At 54.4% G+C, this 25,203-nt stretch overlaps 1 protein-coding gene and 1 long non-coding RNA gene across 18 annotated transcripts in view; one reads left to right on the top strand and one right to left on the bottom strand.

Moving 5' to 3' along the window:
- TNS1 (tensin 1) overlaps positions 1–25,203 on the top strand; it is a 222,287-nt gene that overhangs the window by 1,958 nt on the left and 195,126 nt on the right. For 2 of the 17 annotated variants that reach the window (XM_074313071.1, XM_074313000.1), the window contains exon 1: positions 21,067–21,177. The exons of the other annotated variants lie outside the window; for them this stretch is intronic. In XM_074313071.1, coding sequence (XP_074169172.1) covers positions 21,082–21,177 — 96 coding nt within the window. In that variant the 5' untranslated portion in view covers positions 21,067–21,081. Of the gene's footprint in view, positions 1–21,066; positions 21,178–25,203 lie in introns of those variants that run through there. 17 annotated transcript variants of the gene reach the window in all.
- LOC141568247 (uncharacterized) lies at positions 1,872–6,077 on the bottom strand. Its single transcript, XR_012491337.1, has 2 exons — positions 5,524–6,077; positions 1,872–3,278 (listed from the first exon to the last, which is right to left on the bottom strand). It is a non-coding gene; the product is annotated as an uncharacterized LOC141568247 (long non-coding RNA).

The following is a 25,203-nucleotide window of genomic DNA, read 5'->3' as shown; positions in this document are numbered from 1 at the left end:
GAAGGAGCGGGTCACTGAAGGTGGGAAATCAAGGAGAGAGGAGAAGGAGGGGGAAGGGACAGGGCGTGGGTGTGTGACAGCCACAGGGATACGGATGGGGACGAGTGTCTGTCTGCATTCGGATGAGCTGGTTTCTAAGCGGCCTCTGGAGAGAGCCTGGCACTCACCCATGACTCACTCCCTGCTTTTTCTGCAGGACGACACTCAGTGCCAGCCCCAGCCTGTGCCCACTGTGCGCTGGCTCTGGCTCCAGCGGGGGTGCTGTTGGCTGCTCTCTCCTTCGCCAGACTCCCTGTTCATCTTGCAAGTCTCAGGAGACTTTAGTGACCCAGGAAAGAGTAACCAGGCTGTCTATCACCTCGCTAGCGGAGGCATTTTACCAAGTTCTTGTGGTGGATAAACATCTCTTGGGCTGTCAGCCCCCCTCAGGAGTCAGGGCTTAGAAGCTACTCTGGTATCTGGGCTCCCAGCCAGGGCACGCCCACTGTCAGCCCTGCCATGGACATGCCACCACTCCTGCCACAGACTGTTCCCCTCCTCCCCCTACCCCCATCCCTATTCTGCAGGCCAAGCTCCTCTCCTTGGGTCACAGGCTGTGCTCATGTCACCTGTCCCCACCCCTAACCTCTCTCCTGCTCTCCCTCTGGGCAGCCCCCTCCCCACCTGGCCATACTGCCCTCTTCCCCCATGCATGCTGCCCCCACTTGTCCCTCTAAGCAGACTGTCCTCTGCACAGACCACACTGACATCCTCTCTCTGCTGGCCTGCTTTCTCACCTCAGGCTCCATTTCCCACACCACTCTCCTCCCCTGGCCAGAATTTGTGGCCCGCTCCTCCTCTTTTCTCTGAGAAGGGATGCCCACCTTGGCTTCCAGGCCTCTGAACCCCAGCTCTGGATCATTGGGGCCTGGAGTTGTGGCCTGGCACCCCTCAGGTGGTATCCTCAGGGTCTCATGATTGCTGTACACACTGAGCCTCCTTTGGCCCCACATGCCAGCCTGCCAGACTTGGGAGAAGGGAAGGTGGGGCTTGGCACCCCTCCTGAGCATTCCCGCCAAACCTTCTCTGACCTGTGCGCCAAGGGGCCTGGAGGGCATCGCCAGGTGCCAGGCTCGCCTCCTCACTCTCTGCTGTATCCCAAGACGAGTGGGTGCTTGTCAGATGGTGGAGGGAGCAGAGGGGTGGAGACTCCAGGCTGCTTCTGCCTCCTCTTTCTGAAAGCCAGTCCCTCAGTCAATTCATCTGGCCTCTGCCCAATAGCCCAGAGCCCTGTCCTGCAGAGGCCAGGTCCTGCAGCCTGTTGTGGGGTCCCACATCTGTCATGGGAGTTCTGGGGTTCAATCGATTGCCCTCTGCTATGGTTGGATCACTTCCTCTTTCTCTCAGTCTAGTTATATATAATCATAGACCCTCCCAGAGCTGAAAAGGATCTTACTGGTTCTGAACCTTGTGAGGTCACGGATCCCTCTGAGGATCTGATGAAAGCTATGGCTGCCCGCACACGCACACGCACACACACACGCAGCCACTGTATAAACACACACGTCATATAACCCCTCAAGCCCACCCATGGTCCTGATCCCTAAAACCCCTGCATGTCACAGTTGAGCACACTGAGGTCCAAAGGAGGGAAATGACTGCCTAAGGCCACGTAAGAAGTGGGTGGCAGAGCCAGGCCCACAGCCCAGGTGTCCTGACCCCAGACAAGTGGGAGTTTTGTTCCCAGTGGCCAGTTTTCTCTTCCGCAAAGGCTGCCTGTAAGACAGATGGGCCTGGCCATTTATTTATTCAACAAGATTTTTTTTTTTGAGTTTTCAGTTTTCATTTATTATCTCAGTTTTGAATAGAATTTATTTCATTGTAAGTTTACATATTTTTAAAATTTTATTTTTACAGAGACATAATGGACACATAACGTCGTATAAGTTTAAGGTGTACAAGATGTTGATTGGGTACATTTATATATTGAAGTATGATTACTACCGTAGTGTTAGCTAACACTTTTGTTATGTCACATTATCATTTCTTTTTTGTGGTGGGAACAATTCAGATGTAGTCTCTCAGTTAACAAGCTTTTTTGAGCACCTGCCTTAAGCCAGGCACTGAGTTAGGAGCTGGGGATGGAGCAGGAAAGCAGACACCCCCTGTTCTTGCCTGCAGAGGAGGTGGCAATCCAGTGGGAGAGACAGAACAGAGTGCAAACGAGTGATTGCACAAATACAGGCATTATTGGAAACAGAGCTATGGAGGCGAAGTGAAGGGTGTCAGGGGAAATACCAGAGGGATCGGATTTAGATTGGGAGGTAGAGGAAGTGGCTTTCAAGCAAAGCTCCAAAGTGCAAGGACAAGCATTGTAGGTGGTGGGAAAAGCACACTTGAAGGTCCTGAGATGGAGAAGAGTGGGGAGCTTTATAAAGGCTTTCTCTGGCTGCTCCTCCTCCCCATGAGCCCTGACAGCCATGCGATCAGTGTATGGACTGGGAGGGTGAGAGGAAAAGCAAGGAGACCTGGGGGAGGTGATGCTGGTGGTTTGGGTGAGAGAGGTGGTGGGCCATAGGGAGGGCTCCGTGGGGGGTGAAGCCAAGACTTATTCAGGGGGAGAAGGGGTAGGACTGGGAGGGGGTGTGAGAGGAGTTGGAGGGAGAGGCAAAAGCGACTCCCGACACCTTACAAAGGTGGTAGCTGATAAGGCTTCATCACGCATCTCTCCATCTGGGTTTAGTGAAGTATTTCATAAATACAGAAAAGCGCACAAACTGGACATACCCTTGTACCCAGCACTCAGTCAAGAAATCGAACCTTGCCTGCACCCAGAAGTCTTCCTTCCTGTCCCCTTACAGTCAGGGTTATCCCTATCCCAACTTCTGCCAGCATAGATTTGCCTGTAGTGTAGAACGTCTTATAAATGGATCACGTCACGTGTGTTATTTTGTGCCTGACTTCTTTTGCTCAACATTGTGGTTGTGAATTGCATTCATCTCCTCATGTGCGGTTGTAAATCGTTCCCTCTCATGGCTGGATAGTGGTCCACCATGTGAAGATACACAATTTATTTATCAATTCTGCCACTGGCAGGCGTTGGGGTGCTTTCCAGTTTGGGGCTATTGCAAATAGCGCTGCTCTGAACATTTTCGTGCATGTCTTTGGTGGTCCTGTGTTCTAATTTCTGTTGGGTAGATTCATCCCCCATTTTGATGGGTGTCATTGGAAGGCCCAAGCATCTCAAGAATCAGGAATCATTCTATACAGTCATCTTGGTAAGGGGGACAAGAAACATCCTGGGGAAAGGGAGAAGAATCTTTAATACCCTAATATGTCCTTTTGTAGTGACTCTCCACATTTTGCCCACCCCCACCCCCCATTCGGGGCTCAAGTGTAGGAGGGGAAGGAGGAAGAAGTTATAGAGGCTGAGTTGGAGTAGGGGTGGGTGGGGTCAGCTGCCCACCTCTCTCAGCCTTACCCACTCTCTGGGGTCAGGAGGGTGTCAGGCTGCGGATCGAGCCACGCCCTCTGGTCCTACCCTCTTTCCCAAAGAGCAGGAAGCCAGCCACTGCCTCCCTGTGTTTGATGTATGAATTCGCCAAAGGCCCCTGGCGCTAGGACAGAACATGGTGCCAAGGGCAGGCAAGCTAAGGCAGCCCCTGGAGGGGCAGTGTCCTGTGAATGGGAAGCAGAGGCTGCCATTTGCAGAGAAGGTGAGCGGTGGGGAGCAAAGGGGACCCAGGTGATGCTGAGGTTTGAGGTCCCCTTGCTGATTGTCCCAGCTCTGATGCCTGAGCTGACTCCCTTCCCCTAAGAAACCCCTGCCCTGCTGCTTCTGGCCAGCCCCTTCCTCTCCCCGCCTGAGTAGCCATAGAGTCCAGAGCATGAAACTGGGTCTCCAACCCACCCCAGCGAGAAATGGAAGGACCTCAGCTTTAGGCTTCCTTTCCGGCGAAGGAAAAGAGAGTATTGGGGTGTTTCTGGTGATATCTGTTCACAAGTCTTTCTCTGCAGAAAGTCTGTCATCCAGTGTTTTCAGGCCAGAGCCAAGTTTTAGTGAACTTAGTATCCCAGGAACTTAGTAAAGGGCATGCAGCATATAGATGCTCAATCAGGGTTGCCAATGGATGTTGGATGAATGGTGAGAATGGGGCAGGTAGACCCCAGAGAAGGAGAGGGAACCCAGGTGGAGGCCCGGCATAAGAGGAGGAGGATTTCTTGACCTTGGGACTCCACCTGGGCTCGAGCTTCTCTGGGCAACGAGTTGTGGGGAGGCAAGGATGTGGGGATGGGAGCTAGGAGGAGACCACCTGGGTCAAGCTCAGGCATGGTTGGAGGTCAAATAAGAATGTCTGCCAAGTCGGAGGAGGCCCACTGACAGAAGGTCTTTTCGAGGCTTGAAGAGAGTGGGAAGGGAGATAAGACCCTGGTGGCCAGCTGGGGCTGGCCATGGGCGGCAGTCACAAGGAGGCCAGCCGGGGTTGTCTTCTGGCCTCAGCGCCAGCTTTCGCCTCTGCTCCGCTCTTCTTGACCTTCCTGCCTTTTCAGGAACTTCTGGGTGTCCCCATCCAACCCCATTTTGCCCCCTTCCTCCTGCCACGGCTGAAACCACAGTTGTCAAGAGTGGTCAGGTGGGCGTTAGACCCAGTCCTCAGAGCCTCTGGCAAAGGGACCCAAATGTCCCGTGTAACGTGGTGGTTCTGCACCCAGTGGAAGCTTCTCAATTCTCATTGGTCTGCTCACCTCTCATTCCATCTGCCTTTCCACCCATCCGTTCCTCCATCTACCCACCATCTTCTCTTTTACTGACCCACTCTTCATCCTTCCCTCTCTCTCACCCACCCGCTGCCAAGTGCCATGCACACACACTTGGTTTTTCCGAGTAAGTTCTCACCCTCTGTTGTGACATCCAAACACACCATCCCGAGACAATGTGCAGGAAGGCCTGTACAAGCTGTCACCTGATTCTAGAGCAAGGAGTGGCCTGTTCTGCCTGGGGCAATCTGGAAAGCTTTCCTGGAGGAAGTGACATTTTGAATTGTGTCCTGCAGGTGAGTAGGAGTTCACTGACCCTGAGGGGGAGGCAAGGCCATTTTAGTCAGGCCCAGGGGTGTGAAAGTGTGTGGTGCTCCTCAGGGAGCTGGAGTATAGGGTGGGAGGGAAGAGGCTGGATCAGAAGCTGGGAAAGAGGTGAGTCACCATGGGAAGGGGCTTGAATGCTAAGCTAAAGAGTTTGGACTTTAGACTTAAGCAGGCCATAGAGAGCTCCTGGAAGGCTCAATCAGCAGGGGGAGTCTGTATTTTAAACTATCCTTGGCACAGGGTAGAGAATGGATGACGGGTGGGTGTGGGGTGACTGGAGCCAGCTGATAAGTTTTCTTCACATGACTGGACCAAATGGGGATGTGCGTGTGCCTGTGTGTAGGGGACCCCCGGGGAGCTCCCTTGTTCCTGACTGCGCTGCCATCAACCCCTTCATCCCCTAAACAGCAGCCCCAGGAACTCAGGCCTGGCAGGCTAGGAGTTAAGCGGAGAACTCACCTGGGGAGGTGCGGCTGGCTCTCTGCCATGTCCCTTTGGCTCAGTTTCACCTGCTGCCTGGCCCAGACGTCACTCCCACGGAGGCTGGGCAGGGGACAGGCCTGGCTTTGTTGGGACCCTGAGACCCGGGCTAGATCTGTTGGCCTTGCCCTGGAAGGGTTGGAGGTTGGGGAATGGAGGGGGTGGGTAGGGAGCGAGATTCCTGGGACATGGTGCTGCGAGGAGGCTGACTACGGAGTTCCTTGGCTGGCACCTCTGGCACACCCTCGTCACATGCCCGAGGGGGGCGAATTTGGGGTGGTTGGCCAAGGACAGCAAGACGTGGGTGGAGTTGGAAAGTGCTCAAGGGCCACATTCTCCTTCCCCTTCTGCGTCCTTTGGTCCAATAGCTCAGCCCTTCCCTGCCCTGGGGAGGGGAGGCGCTCCTGCTTGTAGGATCAGGATTCTTTGGGGGCCAGAGCTGGCTCTCCTCCTGGTTTCCTATGTCTCATTTCCGCCTTCTTTCTCTCTTTAAATCTCTCTATGCTCTATCTCTGTTTCTTCCTGTGAGTCTGTCTTGCCCATTCCTCAGGAGTTTCAAGTCCCCTTTCCACCCTCTTTCTTCCCCCAAAAGGCAGGAGGCAGGGATGGATGGCATCTCTCTTATAGAGGAAGCAAGATGGACTAGTGGTTATACCAGTGACCTTCGGAGTTAAACTAAGTTCAATTCAGGCTTTGCCACCTCAGGGCTGTGCTTTGCTGAACATATTTCATATCGTCTCTGTGTCTTAAAAACCTGCTGCCCTTAAAAACCTGTAGAACAGTGTGGGGCATATGGATAGCATTGAATAAAGGGTCGCTTGTTGCCATTGTTATGGTTATTGAGTGATTGTATTAGACTGAGTCCTCGGAGGAACAAGATAGGATTAAATGTGTAAAGATTTTATTAGGGAGAATGCCTGAGTGGAAGGAAGGAGCTGGGCAAGGCTGGGAGAGGCTTCAGACAACGATGTAAACCTGACCCTGACTGAAGGAGACAGAGGGAGCGAGCATTGGACAGAAGGGTTCTAGACCTCCGTGCACTCTAAGGAGAGTTGGGCAAAGGGAATCCATGAACCAAAGTTGACCGACAAGTCTAATGTCTCCCAGGACCGGGTCTGCCTTTGCCAAAGGCGGGGAGCAGCTCTGGGAGGCATGGCCCCAGCAAGCACAGTAATGAATTGGAAAGTGCACAGGTGGGGCCTCGGTCAGTCCTGCTCCCCGCAACAGAAGGTCTTAGAGGGACATTCTCCTGGCTGCCACAGGGTCCTGGGACACCGAAGACAGGGCTTTCCATCCTGGGGGTCTGAGGTGGGTTGAGGGGCAGAGGGGGTGATTCAAGGGTCTGGCAGGAGACAGCAGCCTGGGCCCCAGGCTGTCATGCTCCCTTTCAGGCCTGGGCCTGCTTGGCCTGGCTGCCAGGCCTCCTCCCTCAGGGCCTGGCTTCAGGCTACTTCCTGGCTGTTGAATTCATATCCTCTGCCCTAGTCGTCATAACGGTGTGGTCCTGCTTGGCGCAGAGGGCTGACTCCACCTGGCTTCTGACACTGCTCTCTGTTCCCCTCCCCATCTTTCCTTCCTGCTTGGGGTGCCTCAGCAATGAGAGGGAAACTGAGGCACAGGTGCACTGGGCCAGTGAGGATCTGGGGAAGAGGCATTCAGGAAACTTCCTTGTGCTGGTCTCTGCTTCCCACCCCACACCTATTAGTATTCACCTCAAAGTTCATCCTGGGGGAGGAAGGGCAGCCTGACGCTACCCCTGACACTAACCTTGGGTGTTCTCTGGGGTTGGCTGGAGTGTGGGGCAGAGGTGCAGAGAGCGGATGCCAAGCTGCATGCGACACCATTAGGCTAATGAAGTTGGAGCAGAAGCGAGTGTTTCTGGGCACCGAGCTGAGGCTATCTGTGGGAGGTCAGACCGGGCCCAGCCTGGCCAGACTGTCCCCCCTCCATTGACCCAATGAGCTCCCTGCCACTGCAGGGCAGGCAGACTGCATTGAGTTGTTAGAGCCATCCACATGGCCTCTTGAACTCCAGCCACTCAATATGCTAAGCAGGGCTAATTTATTCCCTTGTTTCTTAATGGAATTGCTGCAAAGCAGCAGGGGGTGTGTGTTGGAGGTAGTGTTGTGTGTGTGTGTGTGTGTGGGGGGGGGGGGTTCTCTGTCGGTCTCCCACATTCTGCTGCGAGACCTCTGGGCTCCCTATGTGACTCAACACCGCTCCTCCCCAGGCTTCGGCTTAGAGAGGAAGACTGGCAGTGGAGGGAGCCGTGACTTGGGGATACGCAACTGGATGAGTCCTTGCTCTGCTTCCTAGCTCGGTGCCCTGGGCAAACTACATAGTGTCTCTGAGCCTCAGCTTCCTCACCTGTAAAATGGGGAGAATAGAGCCCACCTCCCAGGCTGTTAGGAAGAGCCAGCTTCACAGTCTCTGCCAAGCTCTGGGAGGCAGTGGGCAGGCAGTGCGGTTTGAGCTGTCCACTCTATTTTCTTAGCATCTCTTTTCCCTCTTTTGTCACCCTTTGCAGTCTGGAGCCCTGAATCCTGAGGTCATCTGGAGATGAGTGTGGGGGAAGGTGGCCATTCTGAGAGCCCTGCTCTGGGGTTCAGGGATTGGGGTGAGGGGTGGGGACAGATGAACTTATAGCATCATGGCAACAAAATGAGGGAAGATTTGTGGTGGAAAAGCGTGGACCCAGGGGTTGGGTGGGTCTGGCCTCAGATCTCAGCTCTGGCACTGACTAACTTTGCAAACCTCATTTTACTCATCTGAAAAGTGGGAATGATAACACCTACCTTGCAGAGTTAGCGAGGGGATTAAGTGGGCTAACATATGTAAGGCACGTAGTAGGCTTCCAATAAGCATCAGTGTCCTTCTCCACCAGGAAGGGGACATTGAGGCCATCTGTTTGACCCCTTTACTTAGGACTTGGCCAAGGGCTTCAACTCTGAGCCCCTCTCAGAAAGCGAGGGCAGGAATGGGAGAGAACCCTGAGCTTGGGGTCTCTGGGAGGTCACTTAGCAGTAATGACAATAGTGCCCTTAAAAAGGGCCTCACAGGATGCTCACAACAGCCCTGATATGATGTAATGGGAGCAGCCGTTGTCACCCTATTTTGCAGATGGGAAGGTTGGGGCCCAGGGAGATGACTTGTCCACAGTCTCACCACTGTTAGTGCAGAGTGGGACGTGAACAAGCTCTTAGGATTCCTGGCTTACTACTCTTGGCCTCTTACCTGTTCTCCTTCCACTGAGCAAGACAATACCCCCTTCCCAACAATACCTCAAAGAGAGGGGTTCCTCTTGTTCTCAATGGTCCCTTGGGAATAGGAAATCATTGCCTTGCTTGGACAGTCAGTTCTCCTGGGACCACCCCCTCCTCAATCCTGGCCTGGACCTCAGCCCTGATGGTACCCACTCTTCTCCAAGTCAGACCTGAGGCAGTGTGGGGAATGGGTAGGGGGGTCTGTGGCAGCCACCCTCTTTAGGGATCGCGTGGGGTTAGGCCTGCTGCCCCCTTGCTCGGGCCAGGCACTGGAAACCCAGCTACCTCTCTCTAAATTGCCTTCAGCAAGTTGGCATTTCTGACTGCCTCCTGGAAGCCACTTCTGGCCCTGCCTTTCTCCCTATCCCCTGAGTCCTGAGTCCCATCCCCCATCCCCTGCTTCCCCTTCCCTCTAAGGTCTTTGGCAGCCTCTGTGCCTGTGAGAACAGCCCCCATTTTGCTTCCCAGACCCACTAACTGGGCATTCCTGCTCTGAGGTCTCCCTTCTCCCCCTTCTCTCCTCCCCCCATTTACCTCCCCCTCTGGGAGCCAGAAGCCCTCTGTGAAGCTCTTTGTGTGGGTTTGAGCTCCCAAGGCTGGGCAGAGGACAAAGGGACACCCCGCGCCCCTCGCCATTGTCACTTCTCTTCCCAGGAGGCCGTGTGTGTGCATGTGTATATATGTGTGTGTGTGTGCGAGCGTCCATGTCCCAGCTTGGTGTCATTTCTACGTAACTTGGGGGCAGGGAGGAATCTGGAAGGGATTCAGGGATGCAGAGCAATCTTGGGGCTGTTACACCAAGGCTGAGAGGCCCTGGTGAGAAAAAGGAGACTGGGTGCCTTTGAGTGCATGGCGGAGGGGGCTAAGTCATTGACTTTCTGGCCCCAGGAGTGGGTGCTGTCACCCCTCACCACCTCTCTCTCTCTCTGATTCTTTCCATCATTCTGTCTTTGTTTCTCTCTCTCCGTGTCTATCCCTCATCCTTACCCTGGCATCTGCCTTCCTTGGCACTGCCGCTTTCACTGATGGGAGACCAGGGAGGCACCCCTCCCTGTCCCTTGATGTCAGTTCCAGGGAGGCCCCATCACCCACTGCCATGCTAGTATTCTAGACTTTTCTTGGCTTCTGCCCCGACCTCAGTCCTCTGGGGCCCTGACTGCCTGCCCTGGGCCCTGCTTTTCCTGCCCAACCCTCAATGAGGATGCTATTTGAGGGTTGTATCCCAGGGGTGCTATTTCCTAAGCCTCAGCCATGGCTCCCCTTTACCCTGGCAAGTCTGATGACCCCACAGTCTAGAATAACACTGGGTGGCTGGCTGCCTGCTGGGGCCTGGCTAAAAATAGATCCATGCTTGCTGTGCTTTCAGGGCAGACTGGGGCAGAGGCAGGGTCCAACTCAGAGGTCCCTTATGGTCTGCTTGGGGGACATACTCTGCTTGGGCGCTGGGGCCTCCCCATCACCCAGACATAGCCAGAAGTCTGGTTGGAGTGCCATGCACCCCAGAGACACCTGGGAGGGACTTACTGGTGCTGGTGGCTGACACGTGGGCAGAGAGAGAGGTGAGCTGAGGATCTAGCTAGGATCAACCCAGGATTCCTAGTTGGTAAGTGTCAATGGTCTTGAACTGAACCCAAGTCCAGCCTCTCAGACTGGAGGCACAGACATTTCAGTTTTAGCTGGTTTTGCTGCACGCAGGTTGGGTTAACACAGGAGTTCTCTTTGCCAGCTCTGTGCCTCTTTCGCTTTAGACTCAACCTCTTTGAGCATCAGCTTTCCTACCTATAAGATGGGGCTTTTGGTTTCTGGGGCTACTGCTAGGCACCTCTCTGCTGGGCCAGTTGTTGACAGGACTCCAGGGGGACCGTCCATAAGCTCACTAAGCTGGCACCCTCTGTCCCTTTTCAGCCCCAAGCCCTGGACCATCTGTCTCTTCCTGGCCCATTGGATTCGTCCCTGTGCCTGGGTCTCCATTTCCTCTCTGGTCTCCATGTTGCTCCCAGCATGGATTCTGGGGAGCTAAGGTGACGAGAAGAGAGCCTGGTCTTCTGCCAGAGTGTGCAGAGTGGGTGAAGAGGCACGTGTGGGCTGGGCGCTTAGCTCGGGTGTCAGGCTGGCCTCCATGCTTTACAGTTCCCAAGAGCTTTTTGTGTGTGTGTTTGCTGAATCTTCTCTCGCTCCTTTTTAATTACCTCACGTTCTTGTTTCATGAGTGTACTTTCTTCTCTGATCGCTCTCGGAAAATATTAATACCTGTTTATCTTGAAGTTTTCTCCCTTCATCCTACCTGCTTTTTCCAGGTTGCTTTTCATCTCTATGGCTTCCCTGCTAGGCTTTCTTCAGATGCCTGGCAGGCTTGGTTTTCGGCTTATATTTCAAGTGGACACGAAAGGGAGTTTTGTTTGCTCAGATGTTAGGAATGGACCCATGGAGGGCCTGGCGCTAGGGATTCTGGCTAGGCTGCCGCATTGGGGACTCTGCTGTCAGTGTCTTTGGGTCTCTCTCCTCTTGGGCTTGTCAGATCCCAGAGAAGTTTCTACTCCACTGCCCGGGGGGAGGGACAAGCCTGGCTGCCTCATACTCAGTAAACACTCACTTAAACCCCTCTTCCCTAGTAATACGCTCAACCTCAACTGTGCCCAGTGGCCCCCAGGCCAGGGCCTGCTGTTTTATCCTTTCCTGGAATAAACCTGCTCGTCTTCTGCTGGGGTCAGAATCTAGAAATCTAACCACTTCTTTATTGCTCTATCCATCTTCCTGGTTTAGGTTCACATTCATCCCCCACCCCCAAAGGTATCTGACACCACCAATCTTGAGCCTTTGGGAGTTCTGTGCTGAAGAAACTGGCGGCTTCTTGGTTTTTCCTGCAGCCAGCTCAGGGTTCAGCTTTCTTGGGCTCACGGTTCCCACTCAGCTATCTGCTCTCCAGCTCCCAGAATTTTGATACTGTTGTCAGGGGTTATAATCAAAATATTTAACAAGAGATCCTAGGGACTGCACTGGGAGGCTGGAGCGGGGCCTGAGGCCTCTTCTGGGCCAGGAATTAGCCCTTTGAGATCCAGGAGAGGGGCTAGAGTTTTGGGAGGGTGGGCGTGCAATAGCTATTTACCCACTGGACCAGAAGGATTTTAGTGTTCGACCATTGCAGTGGTTCTGCTGTGATGATTATCACTTTAAAAAAACAAAAAACCTTTACTGTTGTTTTAGAGGGGTTTCAAGAAGGAGCAAAAGTAAACGTGTGTGTTCAGTTGGCCGGTGTCAGCGGAAGTATCCACTTCTCTGGGCCTGGGCCTCCGTCATCGGCAGAAGAGCAAGGTTGACAGGCAGGAAAACTACAGCTGCTGAGGAGAGCTGGAAGATGCAGCCATTTCTGGGGCCCAGATGCAAGGGCCACTCCTCTCTCTTCCTCCTAGATCAGCTGTCTTAGGTATGGCCTTGGTGACATTGATGGGACAGTGAGGTGTGAAGCTAGCTTGAAAATAGCAACAGGTCAGACATTAGGAAGCATTTACCAGCCAGCCAGGGCTGTGAAGCCAGAGAACAGGATAATCTGGGAGGCTGTAGCCTTTCCGTCCTGGAAGAATTTTAAGGCTGGAAGGGACCCTGTGTGACCCAGGCAGAGGGCGCCTGACCGGCCCCCATGATTATGCATTGAACTCCCTTTTGCTGCCTCCTTTCCTCTTTTCATCAACAGAAAGCTCTCTATGGGAGGCAGGGTTCCCCTTCTGCGGGGCTAAGGGACCCCCTTGCAGAGGAGGAAATTTGGGGCATGAGGTGCAGAGATATGAGGAGCTCTGGGGGCCCAGAAAAAGACCAAAGGTGGGGAGAGGCTCCATGAAGCTGGAGGGAGAGGGGGGTATCCTCCAGGGAGACGCAGGCTTGAGGAGGAGGATGGGGGTGATTCTTACCTGCAGGGCAGCCCCACACTGACTGGTCCTTACAGTCAAGCATGACATAGACCAAGAATTCCCTGTCAACCCTCATTTGCATATTCTTTTGTATCAGGTTTGCATGTCAGCTGAGGTTCAAAATGGCCAAAGTTTCTTTCGCACCTCCTTTTCTCTTTCTGAGGGTACTCAGCTCTATCCCCTTCCATTCTTTCCTGTCCTGGTTCCCTACGCCTCGTCTACAGGGTCCCAGCCCTGGACTGTATCCTCCCCGACAGTCCCCTCGTCCTGTGGGGGCATGTGTGTTAGGAGTGTGTATGTATGTGTATATTGTATACAATTCCTCTATTTCCAGACCCAATTTTACCTCCTTTCTTTGGCCCCTTAAACAAAATGAGCCACTTTTCTAACCAAGTGCCAGTCCTTTCTTCCAAACTTTCAGTAACAATAATGGCGTTCCATCCGCCTTTTTAAAAGAGGGCTCCATCCTGTCCTCCCTCAGCGGCTTCACAACTCCCACCACACCGCACCCCTGTCCTCTGCCTGTGCGCCCTTCACTCTGCCTTCCCGCCCCCACACTCAGAGACAGAAACCGAAAGGAAGGGGACAATCTGGGGCTGGACAGAACCAGGGCTGGTGGAGGAAGAGGAAGGGATGTCTGGATGGGAAGCGCTTCTCTACCCCAGGACCTAAGATGGCCATGGATGTAGGAATGGCTTTTGGTTTCTGCAAGAGAATCTGTATAGAGGGTGCTGGGCTGAGGGGGCTGCGTGAGGAGAGCGGGGCTGGCCTATTTTCCTGCTAGGATGAGCAGGGGCTTCTAATACTGAGGTTTTATGTTGAGTCACGGAAAGTTGAGGACTCAAACCTCATTTAGGGTTTAGAGAAGAGTGGGGGAATGGCAGGGTGAGTACAGGGGCCTCTCTGGCACTCTGGTGCCTCACTGGAAGTTCAGCCTTTGTCTAACTTGAGTATTTCCTGCTTCAGTCATGACTCATTTCCTCATATTTGTCTTCAGTGTGGGGTGGGAATTCAGGAACTCACTGCTATGCTTCCTCTTCTGTCTTCTGTGCTTGACAGGCATCCTTCAATTCCTCTCTCTTCTTGCATTACAGCCTCTTCTTGGCTTTCATGCCCCTATTCTACCTCTCCTCTGGCCTGCTTTCAACATCTCCTACCAATGTTATTTTGGCTTCATCCTGCTGGGACTTCTGGCTCCTCTTCCTTGGGTGTCCATTCCCCGGATGGCGGTGTGAACTGTGTGTTCCAGACAGGGTGCTCTTGCTGAGGGTTCTGGCGGACAGCCTGTGTCTGGTGGAGGTGGGGTGGGCAGTGTGCAGCCAACAGACCCAGGAGGGGTTGCAGGTCTGGTGCTAGGCATTTTCACATTTAATTTAATCCTCACAACAACCCCATGAGATTAGGATCCTCGTCTCTATTTTACAGAAGAGGAAACAGGCTCAGAAGACAGCAATGATCTCTTCAAGGTCACATAGCTCCTAAGTACCAGGGCCAGGATTCAGGCCCTGGTCTCTGCTGGCTTTGTATCTGGCTCCTTCTCTTTGGGAGCTGAGAGGGGGGACAAAGGAGGTGACATTTCCCATATGTTTTTTCCTGGCATGCTCTCAACTGCACTGGGAGGGAAGAAAGGCAAATGCAGTACCCATTTCCCAGATGACACTTGGGCTTCCAGAGGGCGATGCCCCAGGCTTAGTGGGGTGTTGCCTCCTATCCTTGGGTCTCACTCCTTACCCGCCATGGCTTCATGACTCTGCTCATCCATCCTCTGGGCTGGGATGGGGCTGGGCTGCCCAAGGGAGGCTGCATCGGGAACCTCCTTCTCTCTGGTCTGTCTGGGACTGGGCCTGCCTTGCTTTGCCCTGAAGCTTCTAGTCAGTGTGAGAATATGAAGTGCCAGAAACTGGGCCCTGGTAGGAGCCCCCGGGAGCCCCAGGCTCTGCGTGCTTCTGGAGCCTGGGAAGAGGCCATGTCACCTTGTGTCATGCCTTGGTTTCCCTGGCTGGCTGGCAGCACTCTGCTTTTCCTCCTTTCATTGATTCCTTTCCTCTCCCCCCTTGCCCACGCTGGCCCGTCACTGCTGCTCTCTGTTAGGTGGTCAGAGCCTTCCACCTCTTCCCCGTCTCTTTATCTTGCCTCTCACCTCCTGCCCTTCTCTTTCACTCCCTCCTCTCCACTCACACCCGCTTTCTCTTACTTCCCCAGTCTTTGGAGGGTCCTGGGCTGAGTGGGGGGCTGGAGGGTCCCGGGGTTCCATTTCCCGGACTCTCATTTCCTCACTCTGCAGAGACCAGGAAAGGAGTCCATTGAGATGACCTGGCTGGAGAGGGGTGAGGGGTGCCACTGAGTGTGATGGAGGGAGGTTGTCAGGTAGAGGATCGGGGTAGGCAGGGATCTGCTTGTCTGTCTATATCTGCCTCCATTCGCCCCTGTCTCCTGATGTCTCTAGCTGTCTGCCAGTTGCTGTCACTATCTTTGCCTTTCTGTGTCATCTTGGTTCCTAAGATTGGGGGCTTTAACCCAGCTCCTCTCTTTCTGTGCCTCCCGCACCCAGCCACCCTCTGGATCCAATTCTGGGGCAGACCAGTCAGTGGGTTTCCCAGGATGGGGAAGGGGCTGTGTGGGAATGGGTGGGGCTGGGAGGAATTGTAATTGCATTAGCTAGTTCTGATGCAATTGGGCTTCCCATATTGGGACCTCCCCTTTCCTCCCTGCCACCTCCCCTCCTTCTTCCTCTTCTCTACTCTCCATTCATCTCACTCCCTCTCCCAGTCCCATCAGAATCAATTAGACAGTCCCTGCTTTAATCTCATTGCAGGAGCCTGGGCTCAGACCCAGCGGCCCAGCTCCCAGGTCTGCAGTCTCCATGCTGGGCCCTGCAGCAAATACCCTAGGGGCAGAGAGATGGCCAGGCTGACCTCAGGGCCCCTGTTCTTACTTTTCCATCCCCAGATGCTTGGCCTGCCCTGGGAGGGAGCCCAGGCCTCAGGCCTCAGGCTCCCCAGTGGATCAATACCCACCATCATTCCGGGTCTGTCCCTCCCCCTCCCCCTCCCCCACCCACCGTTTATCATGTCAGCTGCTGGGTGGTGATGGAAATCATTTGGAAAGGGGCCCAGAGGACCCGGGATTTTCAGACTGCAGAATAGAGAGGGGTGGGGGTGGGAATGGGATGGGGCTTGAATAGTGAGCTGCAAGTGTCTGAAGGCATTTATTGTGCAGGAGAGAGTGACTAAGGTCTCCTTCCCAGGCAAGACAAGGGGAAATGGTCTGGAATTTGAAAGTGGGGATGGAGGCTAGGTATCAAGAGGAACTTCCTGCTTGTCGAGGGTCAGAGACCTGGGTTAGTGGTGGTGAAGGAGAGAAAGAGAACTTACGGACTGACCTTGGGACGTCTGTAAGAGGAGAAGCATTTCCTGCACTTCTTCTCCGCTTCTTCTCTTCAATTCCTCCTCTCCTCCTCCCTCTGCAATGTTATGCTACGGAAAAGCAATGGACCAGGAATGGGGGGCTTCGATCTAGTGCTGGCACTGCCACTTTCTAGCTGTGTGACCCCTGGCAAGTTACTTTACCTCTCTTGGCCTCAGCATCCTCAGGTGTGAATTATGTATGTGTTGGGGTGTGGGGCAGAGAAAAGCATTTGGTCTCTTTCAAGTCTAGTTGGGACCGATACTGGATATCTGGGAGCTATTTCAGAATAGGGAAATGGAGCCCCTCCTCAGGGGCAGGTGGAATAGAGACGCATAGAGACAAAAATGACATTCTCACTGGTCTGTAATCCAGGGCTGGGGGAGGGACCCAGTGGATTTGGAAGCAGGAATGGCCTTCCTTCCTTCCTTCCTTCCTTCCTTCCTTCCTTCCTTCCTTCCTCCCTCCCTCCCTCTCTCTCTCTCTCTCTCTCTCTCTCTCTCTCTTTTATTTACATAACCAACCAGCCAATCTACCAAGTAACTCATGTTTATCAGTCACGTGCCAAGCACTGCTGAGTGCCGGGGGTGTGAAACAGTGAAGGGCAGACCAAGTCCTCTGGGAGTGGCGAGGCAGTGAAAAGGTGAGCAATCTATCAACAAGAGACAGTGTTAAGTGCTATGAAGAAGTGCGCATGCTGAGGTCACACGGAGTTTGGGGGCTGGAGGTCAAGGCAGGATTTTAATGGCGGGGTCAGAGAGGTGGGAACCTAGGAGGTGACATTGGAACCCGTATGAGATGGGACTCCAGCTCTGCAGCGACCCCTATTCTGTTGCATGGAGAGAGAACTTGGGGGCCGTGTGTGAGTTCTGGACTTTGTATATGGTTAGGCAGTTTAACGCTGAGTGCGCTGGTCAATTCCGTCCCTGATGGAGGTGCTGAGGCCTTGGGGAACCTAGCCTGGAGGGTGAGACCCAAGTGAGAGCCCCCTGGGGGCCTCAGGTGGAATCGCTGTGGCTGGGAGGTGGTGAAACTAACTCCGGTTGTGAGAAAGCTCCTGGAAAGCTGGTCTGCTGGAGCTGTCTCCATCTGATGGAGGAGAAAGGCTGGGAGGTCCCTGGGGAGTGGCCTCTGTGCATCTCTCTCTGGGTGTGAAAGCGAGACCCGGAGCCTCTGATCAGATGCCCAAGCCATTCTCCCCTAACAGGAGCTGCCTTTGTCCCCCCGCAGACAAAACCAGCCGAGGGCATGGTGGCCCTGGGGGCCTGGGACAGAAGAGGCTCTGTACCTACCCTGAGTTGAGTGGGCCGTCCTCCTGTGGCCTGTCCCCTGGGGGCTGGCGGCTGTGACCTGCCCTCTTATTTTCCTGACACCTTCACTGGCTGCCTCTGGGAAGTTTCCTGTTCTTCTCCTGTTTCTCCGGGGAAAAGAGGGCCCTCCGGGCCCTGACCCAGGGAAAACTTGGGGAGAAGCCCAGAGCAGACCCCTCTCTGTGAGCGTGGGCTCCATCCCACCTGGCTCTATACTCTGGAATCTCCTCCTGGCCTGCTCTCAGAATCTGGGTCTCCGGGCTTCCTGAACAAGAGTGGAGTGTGGAGAAGAAATTCTTCCCCCTTTAAGCCCTGGCCAGAGCCACAGCACAGCCCATTTCCAGTCTGGACTTTGGCTGAGGAGAGGAGGCAGAGGGAGAAAGAGCTGGCTTTCAGGGTGTGGCAGAGCTGGGAGACAGTCCTGGGGTCCGAGGGAGCCTAGACAGGGCAGGAGGACAAAGAGTCCCCTGAGGATCAGTTAACCCTTCAAGAATGGTGGCCAGCTTTTCTAAAGCTTCACTGGGGAGGAAGAGATGAGGCGGTGGGGGCTATTGTCGGGTACCCACATGCAAGCCGGCGAGTGGCTGGGGTCTGATATGAGACCCATTTGATGGACCAGACCCTGCCTGGCTCGTCCTGGTCCCTCATTCGCTCCAGGCTTTGTCCTCTAATACGTGGTCCCCTGTGTCTGAGCATTCGAGTCTGGTTAATTTTATGGAGCCTTGGATCTCTGTCCCTGGGCTTGGGGGCTCGAAGGAGAGATGGGAGGGAGGGGAGACTTCTAGAGAACGTGCCAGGGCCGGATATAGTTTCTGGTGCTTTGAGCATTCTGAGCCAGAAAGGGATTGAGAGTGAGAGGTGATCTTTTGGGGTTGGACCCTTCCCAACCCCCACAAAACATAGGAGTTTGGGTGAAAGAGGAAGCAAAGGGGTCCTTGCTACAACCTCCCAGGAGATTGTGGGGATCCTCAGGGTTCACAGAGGACCTGTGATTTCCCCTGGGACACCAAACTCCCAAGGACACACGTCTGTGTCCTGGGCAGCGCTGTGCACGTGGGGCAGGATTACATTGCTCTTCAGGAGCTGAGACACCTAGCATGACTCTATGTGGGGCACGGTGGGGCCAGAGGCTGGGAGAAGTTCCAGATGTCATGTCCCTGTCAGCTGCTGACTCTTCCCTTCTTCTCTGGAGGGCTTACGGACACCTTCAGCTGGGCAGTGGATAGAAATAAGGGACTCTCTGCCCTTCTGAACCCTTTTCATCAGCAGCTGCTTGTTGGAAAGGGCTGGATCTAACTATCCCTTCCTTCTCTTTCTTCCCACTGTCCCTTCCTCCCTTCTGTGTTTGATGTGTACCTTTTGTGCCCAAAGTGCTGAGAAGGCTTTAAGAATCCTCTTAAGAAAATCATCTTGTCCTGTTCTCTTAGTTTAGGCAGTGGACACACTTCAACCAATTCTATCAGAAGAACTTTCCTCCTATTTGAAAAATTCAACAAGTGATTCCTTTCCATTAAACTGTTCTACTTGCCATAGAGTAAATCCCATTTCCTCAGTCTCACAGCTTATCCATTTCCTCTGGTGCCAGAGTGGGGAGGCTGAGGAGATGGCGGGCCCCCCAAAGAGAAGGAAGGACCCTTTGCCAGCCTGGAACAGTAGTGCCAGGTGCTTTGTTGGCAATCATGGGCATGAACAAAGGCAGGGCTAGCGACGGGCTCACTTCCAGGCCAGCAAACGGGGCCTTCCTCCTCTTTGGGGATGGGCTCACTTCAATAATCCACAATCCACAAGTTTAAGTAACGAGGATCTAGATTCTAGACTCTACTCCATTTACTTATTTGATGACCCCCCCCACCCCCGTGTCATCCAAGAGCCTTCCTGGGGTGTGTGTGTGTGTGTGTGTGTGTGTGTGTGTGTGTGTGTGTGTCTGGTGGTCCCCCTTGTTTAGGGATTGTTAGGGGCTGAGTGAGGGCCCTAATATCTATCTTTCTTCTAGCTACACACTAGCAGGGATCTCTTCCTTCTCCTTCACGGTGTTCCTAACTAATCCCCCCCAAAGTGCTGTATCCCACGGCCTTGTGTCATGGTGGGAAGTTAAAGTGGGGCTGGGCCAAGGCCTGGGAAATCTGCTGGGGTCGGGGGGCCTGGGGCAGGGGTCAGCTAGCTGAGAAACTCCCAGGTCCTCTGGCTACATGCATGCTGTCTCTGTGTCCCCATCCCCCCCCAAGGAAAGGGCCAGGGAGACACATTGCCAGGAAAAATGGCCCTGACATGGTGCCCAGGGAAGCCCAGGCCCAGGAGTGCAGGCAGTGGGGGGCGTAGGGGAGGGGCTCCTGGCTGGCTGCTCTGTGGCCTGTTGCTGCGGAAGAGGCCCTGGCAGCTAGCTGTCCCGCCCCTTTTCTCTCTGGGCTTGGCTGGCTGGCTGCCCTCCCAGTTTCTCTGCAGCAACAGAACCAGGGGTAAAGCTCACGGCTGCCTCTCCACCTCTCCGTGTTCTGTCAGTGGGTCTCCTGCCTGTGTCTCTCTGCCTTTGTGTCTCTGTGTCTTTATTTCTCTCTCCTTCCCATCAGAATCCAGCACCTCTTCCCCTCCTCTCTCTTTTTCCCTCTCCTTAGTTCCAGGGTTGCACTATGGAGACTCCAAACAATATTCCTGTGAGGCCCAATGCTCTGTTCACATCATCTGAGCACATCGGAGGCAGAGAAGGGTTCGGGGCCACCTAGCTGACATGGAGCAGGACAGAAAGTAAAGATGGGAAGCACCTTGAACCAGAGCGGGAGGCTACACGTAGCTGGAGGTGACTTGTCCAGCTCTCAGCCATCTGAACTGGTTCAGCCTCTGAGGCAGGGCTCCTTCCAACCTGTGGGGGTATTGGGGATACTCCAAGTTCCCCCACTCCTGGAGGTGGCTGGAGAGAGCTTCAGGCAGAAGAGTAGGGGTGTGGCTAGGGTCAGGGCTTGGGGGTGAGTTGGGACAGCTGGCCAGGTTGTAGTCAGCGTCCCCATCTGCACGCCTGGGTCCATCCATGGTCCTTTCTGCTGTAGTCCTGGAAGCTGGTGCCTTCCGTTTTAAGTTAATCACATTATGCTCTGGAGAGCAATATGGGAATTGAAGTGAGGTCTGGAGGGAATCCACACACGCACGCTCACACACTCACTGCAGCTTAGAGCACAATGCTGCCGCCACCGCTGTCCAGGCTCCCACGGCTGCTGCGTCCCCGCAGGTGGACGCCTGGCGCCTGGCACCGCCTCTGCCCTGTCCCGACCCGCCTCTCCTGCGCGCCTCCCCGAGCCTCCGAAGTTGTCGGGGTACCTGCACCTGCCCCCCACCCCGCCTGGGAAGCTGGCAGCCCAGAGGCTGTCACGCGGAGGGGAGGATAGTGGGAGCAGCAGAGGAAATCCCCGAGGGTGGAAGCACCTCCCGCAGCGGCTTCGGGAGAGATGGAGGCACGTCGGGGCCTTGTCGCGGGGCCCCTGCCGCTGTCCTCCCGCTAGAGGGGGCAGGACACGTTCGCTCCTGCGGGGCTGAGAATCCGGCACCCCCGGGGGCAGGGCTCTGGGCTTCCTCCTCACCCCAAGTCCCGATCCCAACTCCGCGCCCAGAGCAGCTGGTCTTCCCCAGCTCCCGGCGCTGGAGGCACCCACCCCGGGGGTCAGCATGACTCGGCTGAGCTGGTGCTTCTCCTGTGTGATCCGATGGGGCAAGTACCTCTTCTCTTGCCTCCTGCCCCTGCGCTTCTGCCTCCGCAGCCAGGTAAGCACCGTCAGCCTTACCTGGCACCTGCCCCACCCCTGCCCAATGGGCATTTCCCTCCCTCAGTCTTCTTAGCTTTTGATTTATCACCTTCTTACCCCCAGGGACGCACCATCCTGACTGTTATCAGTCTGGTTCTTATGAGAGTTTGGGGACTCCTGGGAGCCCCCGCCCATGCTGCACGGATGCACAAGGGGGGAGTGTCCGCCCTTCCAGCGCACAACCCCGGGTTTGGGTCAGAAGTCTGAAGGATAGTACCAGAATCTGTGGGAAGGCGGAGATTTTGTACAGGAAGAACGTTTCTGGGGGTTTTAAGCATCCTTCCCAAGTTTCTGTGGGAAGGGAGGGCAAGTTCCTGGAAATGTCTCTTTTTTCCCCTCTGAGCTCGGGGGACCCTGAGTTAAGGCTGGGTAGTAACAGACTGCGATGGAAATGGGGCCTAAAGGGCTGGTGCGCGTCAGGAGGGATTTCCTATCCATTCAGGAGGATGGACGGACCAGGGAACTGGATCCCGAGAAGATGGGGGCTGGGTTAGTGGGGGAGGAGGGGTCTGGTAGGATCTGCAGGGCTGGGGTTGGGGTTGCTCGGTGAGCATCTTTCTCCCTGGGAGCCTCAGAGAGAAGATCCTTGGCGGTGCCTTCAGGGTGTGTATGTAGGAAAGGGTGGGGAAAGGGCAGAGGTGCGCACATAGCTGGCCCAAAGAGTGGGGTGCTGGAAAAACTGCATGCAACCTTAAATTCTCCCCTGAGGGACAAGGAGAACCCCTGATGGGAGCATGACCTCAAACCTCCAGAAGCCTCTGTGAGGGACTGGGGGGTCCTGTGATCGGAGCCTGGCTTTCTGATCCACTCTCCATTCCATTGGGGAACCAGAGGGGCCCCTGTGACAGGGGGGAGGGGACTCAGTACTCCTCTCTGGTTAACAGTGACAGAGGTAGAGTGAGCCTGCCTGGCTTTGAGTTTTGGCTCCATCACTTAACTAGCTGTGGATCTTGGGCAAGTTACTTCATCTGCCAGTACCTTAGTTTTCTCTGGTGTAGAATGGGGATTAAAAAAAACACAATCCAAAAAACAAAGAAAACCCTACCTACCGCATTGGGTTGCTATGAGGATTAAACATATTTAAAGTGTTTACCAAAGTGCCTACTCCATGGTCGGTGTTCAATAAAAATAAGAGATATTATCGTTGTTATTATTGTGTCTTCCAGTGAGGCTCATCCTCCTGATGGATCTTCAGGAGCCAGAGTTGGGGTAACGGGGAGGAAGGGATTTCTCCCAATATCCATTCTTCCCGTCATTTGGATAGGAAGGATCCTTCTACCCCATAGAAGCTTGTATGTTCAGTTCCTCCTCCCAGGTGCTGCCTCTGGGCCTCAGTTTCCCTGTCTGGCACTCCGCAGTGGGGAAAGGTGCCAGCAGGCTCCAGTCACCCAAGGTATGCTTGGAAATCTTCTAGCAAAATGCATCGTCCCCCAGGATTGGCTGGGAGGCAGCGCTGCCGCTGTGGACCGCAGGTCTGGAGCCCCATCCACATCCCAATGGGCTCTGAGTTCAGATTCTGCGGGGTCCAGGCTTTCAGAGTTGAGAAAAAGCAACCAGCAGCAAGAAATGACCAGCCAGGACCAGGTCAGTGGGACCCCCGGCCACGTAGCAATTCCCCCTCCTCATTTGCAGAGGTAGAGGGTGAGCTAACCTCATCCTTGCCCAGGATTTGAGCTGGGGGTTGGGGATGAGGGGCTGGATGAGCAGCTGCAGCTGCCTCCCTCCTGCCTTTAAGGGACTTGAGTCAGACAGGAAATTAGAGCTGGGGAAGAGATCAAGATCACTGAGTTGGGTTCTGGGAAGGATTTTATTAAAAATTGTTGGGATTGGGCCCAGACACTGTCCCCAGCCAGGGTGTTGGTGGAGAGGAGGTAGGGGAACGAAATAGGAATGATGCTCCTTCCTGTGTCAGCTGGGGAAACTGAGGCTCAGACAGGGCCTGGTTGGAGCCTCACCTTCCCTCTCAGGGAGCATCCAGATTTCTGGAATGCAAGCGGACCACCTCAGTCTCTTACTGGAGGGGTTGTGGGCATGGGAATAAGGGGCAGGACCTCCCCTACACATAGGGTGCCTTGGTGCACTTTAGGGTGCCCCTCATTCCAGACTTGGTGAGTGGAGTATGCACGGGACTTCAGTGTCCGCTCACCTCTTGGCTGATCCTTGTGCAGTGAACTTCCTGCGCAGCAGTGCATGGAGGCTCTGCTAGGCCTCCGGGACCCAAAGGCTGAGTGTGCATGGAGGTGGAGAACAGGGTGAGGTGACTAGGCTGACCTGAAAGGAGGCCCTATGAGCAGCGGGGGCCAGACCCTGTCCTCACCCGAATCCTGGGCCCCAGATCTTGCCAGAACTGCAGCTTTCCTCTTCTTGTTGGCTTTTCTAGAGTCACTAGGGAGCCAGTCTCATCCTGACCCATGTGGCAGCACTGTCCTTGGTGTCCCTCTGGATGTTTCTCCCCTGCTCTCATCCCCTGACTCAAGCCAGACCAGGGCCCAGGCAGCTGACTCCTTCCTGGAGCCGCAGTGCCAGTCCTTGGATAAGGTGTGGGGAGGATAGCTAACACATCGCCACAATATGGGACCATAAGTCCTAGTCCCTGGCTGGCTGTATTGTTACAGTCACTAGCAGAAAAATTCTTGATCCTTGCGAGATGTGGAATCAGATGCCCTGGACTCCATTCTCGCACATACTAGCTGTGTGACTCTGAGCAAGTAGCTGAACCTCTCTGTGCCTCAGCTTCTGCATCTGTGAAATGAGAGCTGGTAGGAGTCTGATATGCAATACCACAATCGAGTGCCTGGTTAGTTAATACTGATCTTTCCTGGGGCAGGGGGCAGAGCAGCAGAGTCTGAGGTGGACAAAAGGGTAGAGATCCAGTTGCTGAGCACTTTGGTGTCAGATTCCTGTGTCCCATGCTGTTGGGAGAGGATTCCTAGAGCCAGCTCTAAACGCCCGTATTTGATGGGAGGCCCCTGGGATGAGCTGGGAGGAAGGCTTGGGTGTGTGTGGCCACAGAGAGGAAGGCAGGGCTGCAGGGTCGAAAGGAGAAAGCTGAGGGCATGACGCTGGGCCAGTCACTACTAGACAGCAGGTGCTTAGGAAAAAATCTAGAGCCACAAAGGAGCCAGTGGGTCTCATCTTTATCCATGCGGCAGCGCTAACTTTGGGGTCCATCTGAGTGTTCTCCCCTAAGCTTCATCCCACCCTCCCCAGCCAGACCTGGGCCTGGGCAGCTGACCCCTTCCTGGGACTTTGCTCCTGACCAGCTCTGTGACCTCAGGCAAGTCACACCCCTCCCTCTACTTCAGTCTTATCCTCTGTGAGACAAGGGCCTGGATAAGGTTAGCGGTACCCTAACGGGCGAATTCTCCTGGCAGATGTGTTTCATTTGGCTGGCAGAATGGTTTAAAAAATGAAAAAGCAAACATTTAAAACTTAGCATTTTTTCCCCTATTTTGTATAAGAGATTTTATATGATAATACAGATTTGGGGCTTCTCTTGGAAGATCAAAAGATCTGATGGCATGGGCTCTTCCCCCTGACGTCACAGTGGCTGCCCTTTAGCTGGGCCTGCCCTCTCCAGGTCCCCATGGGTCCCTTGCTTGCCCCTCTCATTTAACTTCCTTGGGGCCGCTGAAGGCTCTGACAGGACCCTGACGGTGACCTGTATCTGAGCCTGAAAGTCTTTCCAGCTCTGATTTTCTGTGACCTTTGGATTCTGTGACCAGGGGTGGCAGAGGAAAGGCTCAGTACCACAATAGGGAATGGGCTGGACAACAAGAAGAAGTTTTGATGGGAAAGTGTCACAGGATGGGAAGAATGGACGGGCAGGTGCTAGGGCCTTGGCCTGGGAAATCTGTGGCGTTCCAGAAGTTGGAGCTGGAAGGGACCTTAGAGCCCAGCAGCTTGATCATCTTGCAGGTGAGGAAACTGAGGCCAGGAGAGGGGCTTATAAGGCCTGTCAGCTTCATTCCTGCCCTCACTCACA

This window comes from Rhinolophus sinicus, linkage group LG01 (genome assembly GCF_036562045.2).
Source record: "Rhinolophus sinicus isolate RSC01 linkage group LG01, ASM3656204v1, whole genome shotgun sequence".
NCBI classification, from domain to species: domain Eukaryota; kingdom Metazoa; phylum Chordata; class Mammalia; order Chiroptera; family Rhinolophidae; genus Rhinolophus; species Rhinolophus sinicus.
The sequence above is the reverse complement of the archived record's forward strand: the minus strand, read 5'-3'. Positions and strand labels throughout refer to the sequence as shown.